This window comes from Acyrthosiphon pisum, chromosome X (genome assembly GCF_005508785.2).
Source record: "Acyrthosiphon pisum isolate AL4f chromosome X, pea_aphid_22Mar2018_4r6ur, whole genome shotgun sequence".
Taxonomy (NCBI): Eukaryota; Metazoa; Arthropoda; class Insecta; order Hemiptera; family Aphididae; genus Acyrthosiphon; species Acyrthosiphon pisum.
In genome coordinates, this window is record NC_042493.1 from 119,267,727 (window position 1) to 119,278,626 (window position 10,900).

General features: G+C 27.3%; 2 protein-coding genes across 2 annotated transcripts; one reads left to right on the plus strand and one right to left on the minus strand.

Annotated features, from left to right (window-relative positions):
• Positions 1-484: 484 nt before the first annotated feature.
• LOC103308303 (MD-2-related lipid-recognition protein-like) lies at positions 485-4,144 on the plus strand. The gene is made up of 3 exons (XM_008181448.3): positions 485-575; positions 690-806; positions 3,812-4,144. The coding sequence occupies exons 1-3, from the start codon at positions 485-487 to the stop codon at positions 4,063-4,065; spliced, it is 462 nt and encodes a 153-aa protein (XP_008179670.1). The 3' UTR covers positions 4,066-4,144.
• A 2,366-nt stretch (positions 4,145-6,510) lies between these two features.
• LOC103308302 (cilia- and flagella-associated protein 61) lies at positions 6,511-10,845 on the minus strand. Its single transcript, XM_008181447.3, has 5 exons — positions 10,724-10,845; positions 10,446-10,650; positions 7,263-7,684; positions 6,962-7,150; positions 6,511-6,794 (listed from the first exon to the last, which is right to left on the minus strand). Exons 1-5 carry the CDS (start codon positions 10,820-10,822, stop codon positions 6,639-6,641), a joined length of 1,071 nt encoding a protein of 356 aa, XP_008179669.1. The 5' UTR covers positions 10,823-10,845; the 3' UTR covers positions 6,511-6,638.
• Between the last annotated feature and the right edge of the window lie 55 nt (positions 10,846-10,900).

Below are 10,900 nucleotides of genomic sequence, written 5' to 3' on the forward strand. Positions count from 1 at the left end.
GACATTTATTATATAATAATTTTAAAATGCAAAAATTGAGTGTTAGACCATCTCCACAAACAGTATTAGGTGGTAGGTACTTACTTTTCAATAATATATAATAGGTATTATACTTGTCACAGAAATTATATTTCAGAAAAGTTGAGAATAATTTTAATATTAACTAAAAAAAACGTAATTAATTATTTAAATTAATTAATATTGAACAATTTCAACAAATAAACTATTGCATTAAATATAAAATATAAATATTTGGACGATTAATGGCGTCTATAATCAATGATAACAGCCAGCCAATAGAAAACGTTCACCGAGTTGACCACTCTCTTTAATATCAAGGCTCTCTAGAGTAGGTATATAAACGAGAACCTCGCCACAGATTGTCGCTGTTTGATAAATTGTTTGGTACCAAACCACACGAACTAATATCAACGTTTTCTCGTGCCAGTATTTGGTGTACCTACGTTACTGATTCCGTGACACAATGGCAATTTTCGTGTTAACTGTTGTAGGATTGATACTTGCTGCAAGTGCAGTGGACGCCGAAAAGGTCTACAACTTTCACATGTGCCCTAGTGAGTATTGCATAATTGGTTATAACTTATACTTTTATACATTTTCACTTCATTATATTTTACTCCGATTTTTTTTATTACTTAGTGTTTTACTGTTTCATTTATTTTTTTCAGACACTCAATGTAGTGTACGTGATCTGTATATTGATCCATGTCCCGAAGCTGCATACAACCTACCATGTGAATGGTCAGAAAACGCAAGCACGTCTATTGCGTTCACATATAACCCTGGTACGTATAATTAATATTCTTTAAATAGTACTATAACACAATAATAGGAAATATAGAAATTCGGCTTGATATATTATGTTGGTAGGTAGGAAGGTAGGTACCCACTTGGATAGTTGCATATAATAGTGATGCGACAAGAGAATATTCTTTTGCAAATTATTACCGGGTAATTTTCTTTTTTTTAATTTTATATTGTCACTGTGAATAGTGACGTGATTATATTTTAAGGTTATTAACACTGGTATCAGTCGTGAACTCGTAGTAGAACTGTATCAAATATGGTCGTACAGACCATAGATAATAGAAGATAGCGTAATTTACTTCAATAATTTTACCTCATTAATTTAATAATTATTAAAAAACATTGCACAAGTTATTTTTACATTTTTTTTTTTGGTTTACTATAAAAATGTATTGAATTAAGTATTATTCAAGTTATCTATTGATTATAGTATAGTAGCATGTATAAAATACATTAATAATAGTTTATTTTACATTTATAATAATTTTATACTTACTAATCCCACATAATTATTATAGTTGTCACTTGTTAACTATACCAAGAATTATAAATTATCAATTATAAATATATTATTATAATATAATATTATTATTATTATATTATTATAATTATCAATTATATTATACTTTATTCATACTATACAAAACATATAGGTAATTATTTAAATAATTTTTATGATGTGGATTTCTTTGGGTTCAATCTATGAATTATTGAAGAAAAAGAAAATTACCAAATATTCTCTCAAAAGATAATTACGGTAATTTTACATCACTAGTTTCATACAGGGCCGGATCTTAGCTTTTCAACACCCGGGGAAATTAAAAAAATACGCCCATCTCAGGGAGATGACCAGAATTAGTATTTTTTTAACGAAAAATCAAGCACACTCACACAGTATTGTGAGGACCAACATTTACAAAACCTTTCGTAATATACTGGACCAATAATTATTTATTTACCACAAATAATTCAAACGATTTTAACTTAAAAATGAAACATTTTAAATGTTAAACATATCAAGTAATATAGTTTTAGAAGCACTTCTTAATGGTGTATTTAAAGCTAAAATCTGTGGTCAATATTTCTAAGTTTCAGGTTTAGAATAAATAATGCTGATAATAATAACATAGGCATGAATTATTTATGAACAAATCTAAATTAGGTATTCATTGCTTACTTTTAATATAAAACGCTTTATTTAAAAGAAAGATATTTAATTTACAACATAACAATATTATACATTTTTCATTTTTAATATTTGTTACAATCAAAACTTAATATGTACCTAGGTACGGAAAAAATACAATGAAACAAAAATGTAATTATGTACTGAAAATAAATATTGTAATATAGGTAATGATTATAACACGATAAAGAAATTTACTTTATCATGGATTATCACTTATGGATTGAATATACCTATATACTAAAATAACTACATTCTAAATTTTACATTTTATAAATTAGACGAAAAAACAGTTTATAGGTAGTAAAAAAAACGAACCAAATAGAATATAAATTTTCTTTTAATTATTTAATTATGTTTTGATTTTCTCAATAGTTATTTAATGCCACGGGAAAAACCACCGAAAAATTACGAAAAAACGCTAAAAATGGGATTTTAATTTCTAACACTTTGTTCATCACCATAGAAACGAATAAAAAAATTATAATATTATAATATTAATTCAACTTAGGTACATGATAAAATAAATAATAACAATATAAAATATTATCCAGACTGACAAACCGTCTCCGCTCAGAATCGTTTTTCTTATACAATGATATTTTATCATTGAATTCAAGTCTAATACAACCCATTATACAATGACCCACTTGTAACCTACTGTACAGCAGAGTGACATCCACTTACCCGCTTTTTTTAATATTAAGTTTTAAATAACTATCTACATAATATATTATATGCAAGAAAACGATGTCCTTAAAACCTTAAAAATACGACCACAAAAATTATACAGTGGGGATAAATCCCCTACTCCCCCCTGGATCCGGCCCTGGTGACAAGTATCTATATATAATATGTTGATTAAAATATTTTTTAATAATATGTCTAGAAATAATGAATAGGTACAGCAATTTATTCTGAACTGCATTGTTCTATCGTCAAATTATACGTAAAATAAACAGAGTAATAATTCACCAAACATGCTAATTTCTCACTCATGTTTCCTTTAATAATAAATGTATAAAAATTCTGATTTTTTGGGATTTTTGAACATTCTTAAAGACCACAATATCAATTTAAGATTTTCGTGTTACTTAAAGAGTGTCCTGTGAAAATACAAACTTCTGTTTTTCAAATGAAAACCCACCTTTTTATTATAAATTAATTAGTGAATAATTGTTTTTAAAATGTTAAAATATACCTAGTTCAAAATAAAATTCGAGTCAGAGTTTCTCAGTTATTAAAATGTTTACGAAAATTAATTCATATTTACAATATACTATGTACCTACCTAGGTACATATAATCACAGAACTTACTTATACAAAGTTGATGGTACCTACCTACGACCTAGGTACCTTAATAATACAACATAAGTACAGTACGAGTCGGCTCCAAAGACATCGTTGGAGGGGAGAGCGCCAAGTCATAATTTTCAGAAAAATTTCGATATTATAATATGTTTCATTTTGTAATTTTGTTTGTAACAATATACAAGGTTTTAGAGATACAGGCTTGGAATGGGCCACGGCCCCTAGGGCCCTCCTGGAGTCACCCCTGTGTAAAATTGATATGTTAATAATAGTACCTACTTGAATTTGAATTCAAAAACTATTCAACCGATTTTTTGAAAATTTAAAATGTATACCTACATTTTTTTACAAATACAAATCTTTGGCCCGCAGGCAACGTCAGGCGTGACAGCTATATCATAGCTATATAGTATATTAAACATTTGGAAATATTAAGATTTTTAACTGCTCTTTAGATTTGAATATTAATTATAAATTCATTTCAGAATTTCGTGCGAACTTACCAAAGACGCAGTTATACGCTGAAACATTTTTAATGGACTTGCCGTTTCTGAACGTAAACACGGATGCGTGCTTATATACAAATTGCCCGGTGGTGAAGAACACCGATCAGCATTGGCTGTTCAATTTATTCGTACCATACAACTATGGTAGAATGAATTACAGAGTCAAGTTTATGATGTGGGACAACATTTACCACCAACAGTGCTGTTTTAAATTCGACATAAATATTGTATAACGGAAATGGAATACTCGCAACTACCTACCTTAATATATACGATTATTGGCACCCATACTAACATAATATAATAAAATATTTTAATACAGCATTATAAACGTTATGTAACTCACATTTGTGCCTCTCTACTGTTATACTATAATGTTAAAATGTACCTAGGTACCATCATAGTTAAGTTTTTATTGTAAAATTACTTAAAATATAATCATTTGTATATTTTATCAGGTGAATAATACAAAAATTAGAAATTGTTATCTATATTAGAGGACATGTAACAGATTCGTACAATAATAAAAAATACAATTCCGTTTGTTTAATCAACATAATTCTACTCGTTAGTCGATAGTACTTACTTCTTGATCGTATAAATTGTCGTATTGAACTATAACAACAATAATCAATTAAAAATTTTGAATTTGAAATCTAAACGCCTTTCTTTTTCTGATGCAAATATTTATGTTTGAGCTAACGCTTCTAGAGTACAATGATCACATTGATTATAATTATTAGGCATATAATTATATTTTAATTTGTGCATGCAATAATACATGGAAGTGCTGTAAATTTACCAGGTACATTTTTACCGGTAAAAGAATTTAAAATAAATTATACCAATTTTTTTTACCCAAAATAATGTTGAGTGGCTCCAATCAAGTGGAATCAAAAACGCCTATCCCGAATTGCAAAGAGATATCTTTTTTACCAACTGACAATAAATACCAATACAATAATATTATTATACTCATCATATTATCCATTTTCTCGATACTGTATATAAGTACATAATAGTAAAAATTAAATAAATATAATAGAACTAAATTTGTAAAAACAATCCACGAGGTATCAAGTTCTAATAAGCATCAGCTACCAAGTATTCAAATATGACATCACAACCTTCATTACTACATTTTTTTTAATAAAAAATAATAAAAACCACTGTGCCCTGTGCCCCTGTGTGAAAACTTATTTCTCATAGTTCAAATTGTATAACAAGTATTCTGTTTCAAAGAAATCAATACTAATACTAACTATATAAATAAATACAACACTTCAGATAATATAATATATTATCCTATTTTGATATAATTTGATAAACATGTCAATTGTCGATAAATTACATTTGAGAGGAGTCATAATTTAAATCTTTGAATGGCATTGTTTTAGTTACATTTGTTGAGGATCTTAATTTACATTAAAAGTTGTTTAAATTATGAGTATTTTTTCGATCACAGTGTTCAAGCTTTATACGAAGTACCCTATCAAACACTATATTTTTGAATATAGTGAACTAACTAGACGTATGCAATCTACGCAATAATTAATTAAAATTATATCTATGATATCATTACGAATATTAAAAATATTATTAACTTGAGTAGGATAAAAATTCAAATAATTAATATTTAATATATTAACTAATTATTACATTATTATATTAAACAAATAATAATAATTCAACTTAACCGGCTACCGTATTAATAATAACAATAAAAATATAAGATCCTAGGCTGACATGCCATCTCCGCTCAGAATCATTTTTCATCCACAATGATCATTCATTGAATTCAAATTTAACACCATCCATTACAGTCAACCACTTGTAATTGTTACGGGTTACCCACTTTTAAAAGTTCAATTATTTTCGATTTTGAAAGGTTTTTTCGGTTATACATTTTTATTTATAAGTAATTTGTTCAAAGAAATGATACTATTTGTATGACGTTTTCAACATTATTTATTATTTCATTTTTAATTTTTTCAAGAGAATCTTATACTATTTATATTATTTACTAAAAATCGTATTACTTCAACCTATAATATAAAATTCATAGTCGATACAGGCTATTCTATAACCTAACTTTACACCGTGAACAAAATTGTATTCTTAATGACGTAAAAAATGCAGTTTTTTTCTGTGCTACAAATTGTTGTAATTCATTTTCAAAAAGATGATACTAGTTTAGAGATGATAAGTTTAAGTCGGGGAATCAACTTTACGACGGTTTAATATTCTTATATTTTATAGTATTTTAATAATAGTATTAGACATTAGTTTTGTACTACTTTGATAGAATGACTTTCTTTTTTGTAAAATAGTCGTTAAATAAGCCTTTTTTCAATTGGATAGGTTCTTGATGGAGATATCATTACCTTTCGGCTTAAATATCAAATTGTATTTGTTTTTATTATATACTGTACGATTATTGAAATTTCCAACACTTTTCTATGAATTGCCGCACTTTTTATCTGTTTATTTATTGATTATCATAATAAATTGATTTAATTTTATTATTATTCTAAGTGTGTAGAACTTTACTTCCCAAAGTTTTAAAATAATTGTAATTACAATTGTAGATATACATATTGCATATTAGATATTATTACAGATTATATAATAATTTTATTAATTATAAAATATTTTATGAACGTAAAAAAATTGTGAAATCGGTTCTCATTTATGTATTACAGTTACAGACTGATACATTTTTTGTATAAATAATTACCTATACAACCAACAATATCTTCAAATACATTTATCGAGTTGTCTATAGAAAAATACTATTCTGTTTATATTATACTGTGTTATATTCATCTGTTGTCTTCCTCCAGTCAGTGGTGTGAGAAAACATCGGAAAATCATCAGCATTTTTGACAACAAATTTCATTAAAATTGTGTTGATCTTTTCCCCGTATATTTTATCAATGCGACCTCTCGACAATTGTGAAGTCTATATAAAAATACCGTAATATAGATATAATTATTAAATTATATACTATATAATATTATTATATAATGCACGGGTGATAGGTGTTTAAAATGTGATATTCTTACACTATGCTGTATTCAAATTATAAAAGTTAACTATCAAAATAAATTGATTTTATATATTCGTACCTTATTGTCTCGTTTTAGTTTTGTTTCTTCTAATATCCAAAACCTATCCGAGTATAATGGATACGACCAAGACTGGTTGAAATAATCGAAGAAACATGGAATGGAATTCGTTTTGAAACGGCCAATCATATCATTGAAAAAGTCCACGTGTTTTCCGCACAGATTTATTAGGTTTAAATACTTAAATTCCTACGAAATGGCCCAAATCAAATTAGTGAAATAATTAATCACGTAAGTGGTCAAACAAAAATAAAACTATACTAATTCCTAAAGTCTGACAAGTATTTTGATATGAGCTTACTTTATTTGAATAACATGACAATGCCTGTACCTCGCCATTAGTGTTGACAACAATTTCAAAATAGCCATCAGTAACATTCCCGGTACTGAACGATCTAAAACTAGTCTTTAAGCATCGCCAAACAGGCATCTCGGTATGCAAGAAATTGTATTTTCCAGGTAATTGACAGTAAACAAAAAGTGGCTGAACGTACTCGTCATTAGATGCGTCGTTTTCAGTAATTCCCAAGCGTTTCATCAGCACGTTGGCCAATCGAGCACCGATCTCTAATCTATTATAATACATATGATTTGCCACGATAAAGGAATCATTATGCATGAACCTCGCCATGGGCCCTGCGGCGTACACATATTCTATGTTGGTCTCAAATGATGTGTTTACCACTAAATGTCCGTCAAACCTTAACGCGGATTGTAACATTGCTAAAACATAAATCAACAAATTTTAATGTAGGAAAATTATAACTGTAAATTATTAAAATAATTATAATCATATTATTCATTTTAATATCCTAATTATAGTACTAGTATTCAGACTTGGGTATTATTCTGAATACAGTATTTAATAAAGTATTTAAATACTTTTTTTTCATCACAGTATTTTGAATACTTTATACAAGTATACTGAGTACAGTATTTGAAATAATTTTTTTCTTGTGTAGGCAAATTCTTATATATTACTAATTATTACTTATTAACTATATTATTTGAATATAATTTATAACTAATAGATAACCAGATAGGCGTGTGTTATCGAGATTATAATATTATTCATTTATAAACACTGCAGAATTTAAAAAAATAATATTTTAGATTCTGAGTGAAACGTGTGTTTATTTTTTTTTTTGTATTTTTTTTGTGTCTGTCATCACTTTTTAGGATAGTAAAAGTGCTTGGATTTTCTTCAACAGTACCTTTTCTAATAGGAAAGTGAATCTAGTTGGTACTTTGAAGGGTCAAAAGTAAAAATTTCCCAGTATTTTTCAAAAGTGCCGTGAAAAACAAATCAAAAATTAAGGAAAAACAGGAATTTTTACACAAAATCTGTTTTCGAGAAAATCGATTTTGGTTTTTGGTACTACTCTAAAACAAATGACCGTAGGTGCATAAAATTTTGACTGAATGTTTATATTAGAATTTTCTATACACCATAACATTTTCTAAATATTTTGCCTTATTTTGAGCCGTTTACGGACATTTTCAGTTTCCAAATTATTTAGTTTTTTTTTCTATAAATATCAATAAAATTTTATTTGTTTTTTAAAAAGCTTGAAAATTTAATAGAAGGTTCCTATTATATTGCTTCAAAGGCAGATGAAAAAAATTAAAAATCCAGTCACAATTTTTTTTTATAAGCATCTAAAGTTCAAATATTGACAAAATACGTAAAAATGACGAAAATTTGCAAATTATTTTTAGTTAGAAAGTCATGAAAATTTTTCTTTTTAAATCTAAGATTTGAAAATTTAATACGAAATTCCTCATAAGTTTGTCTACCTTTTTTTAAAAAAAAATGTCTACAAGCAAGTTAAGTTAAATTTTTAGGAGCGTTTGAAATTCATATTTTTACAACATTTGATATTCACTCGATTTCTCACGTAACGATTTTCTTATTTTGTTGTAATTCAAAAACGAATAACTGTAGATACTTGAAAATTTCACTGAATGTCGATATTAGTATTTTCTATATACGATAAATTTTTTTAAATAATTTGATTCTTTTTGAGCTGTTTACGGACATTGTCAGTTTTCAATTTTTTTTTCTATAAATATCAATAAAATTTTTATTTGTTAGCCCAAAAAGTGTAAAAAATTAATACAAGGCTCCTGATATATTGTTACAATAGCAGTTGAAAAATATTAAAAATACATGTGCACAATTTTTTTTTATAAGGATTTAAAGATAGAATTTTGACAAAATTTATCAAATTTAAAATTGAATAATTATTTGGTAGTTCAAAATATATAAAATGTTCAACTTTTATACCTAAGGATTGAAAATGTATAACAAGATTTCACGTAAGTAGTTAATTCTATTACCAAAAATATCTAAAAAAAACATAAACACAGTTTATTTTTATAGTCATTTTAAGTTCAAATTTAGAAAAAATTACATATTAAAAATCCTAGAATAACTATTTTAGTTATGTTGTTGTGATTGTATAATATTATTCGTGGGTACTTGAAACTTCTAAAGTATACTATTATTTATATCTGATAGTACCACGATTTGTTGTTAAAGTATAATGCGTTATAATTACCTAATGGATATAATTGTGATATGATTAATTTGGAATTTATTATAGATACCTATTGGCTATTATTGGTCAATTTTTTTTTAATACCATAGATAAGTAAGTATATAATATATCTTATACCTAGACTAACATACCGTCTCCGCTCAGAATCGTTTTTCTTATACAGTGATATTATATCATTAAATTCAAATTTAATACTATCCATTATACAGTGACCCACTTGTAACCTACTGTACAGCAGAGCGACATCCACTTACCCACCTTTTTTGCTATTGAAATCTAAATCTACTAAAAAAAAGTATTCTAAAAATATTTGGAATACTTTTTGTGAAGTAGTTACGGTTACAATTAAAATATTTTTTTTTTTTTTAATACAGTCTATTCCACAGCTGACGGCTTTGAAGACACTAGACCCCAATTCTCTCTCCAAGGGCCCCAAGTGATAGACGTTACCCAAGATCGAACATTTTCGATTCGTGATGAATTGATTTCCTTTTTTCCAAGTTATCGTGAGAACATTGATCGGCGGACTCGAAGAATAGACTATAGTTTATAATTTTATCGACCTCCGTGTTTGGTTAAAAATACCGTCTTGTACACTGTACATTACACTGCCTATTTTTCACATTTTCTAATGAAAGTCAACTCAGACAATACATGTAGGTAAGTACAGAAAATACACAAAATGTAACAACTAACGAAATTAAAAGGGTTAAGAAAATAAGAGACGATATTCGGTCCGTATCCACGTTTCATTAACATCGAACAATTAATGAGTTATATTTTAATTAGGTACGTACTACGTAGGTACCTGAATACGTACTTGAATACCCGTAATGATAGGTGAACCCCAACCGAGGTACACCAAAAATAAGTTAAAAATAAAGCCTATAGGTACTTACGCAAAATGAGGACAAAATACTTACTAAACCAATTCACTTTACTGACAAATTTCTGATCGAACCAAAACAATGCAGCACAATCAATCGTAAGTCGTCCGTCGCCAGCCGCTCTAAACGTCACTTTCCGAATGCGTGTTCGATCTCCGTTTAATGTGAGTTTTTCAAATTCACATTTTTTATAAATACGTATGCCTTGTTTGTTCAGTTCGTTATAAACAGCACTTAAAATCTAATTGGGTGCGTTAAATCATTTAAATTTATTTCACACATAATAAATCGGACTTAACGGTTAAGTTACTTACAAATTTATTAGTAATAAATGGGATGTTTTCTTTGGCTTTAGTTTCCGCATAAACTATTCGAGATCTATTTATATTGCTTTCAATAAGTACATTAATCATCGATAGCGATCCCAGGTATTTTCCGTATACGATAATGTCTATTAGTGACAAAAAGTTGTTTATTTTTATTCCAAGAAA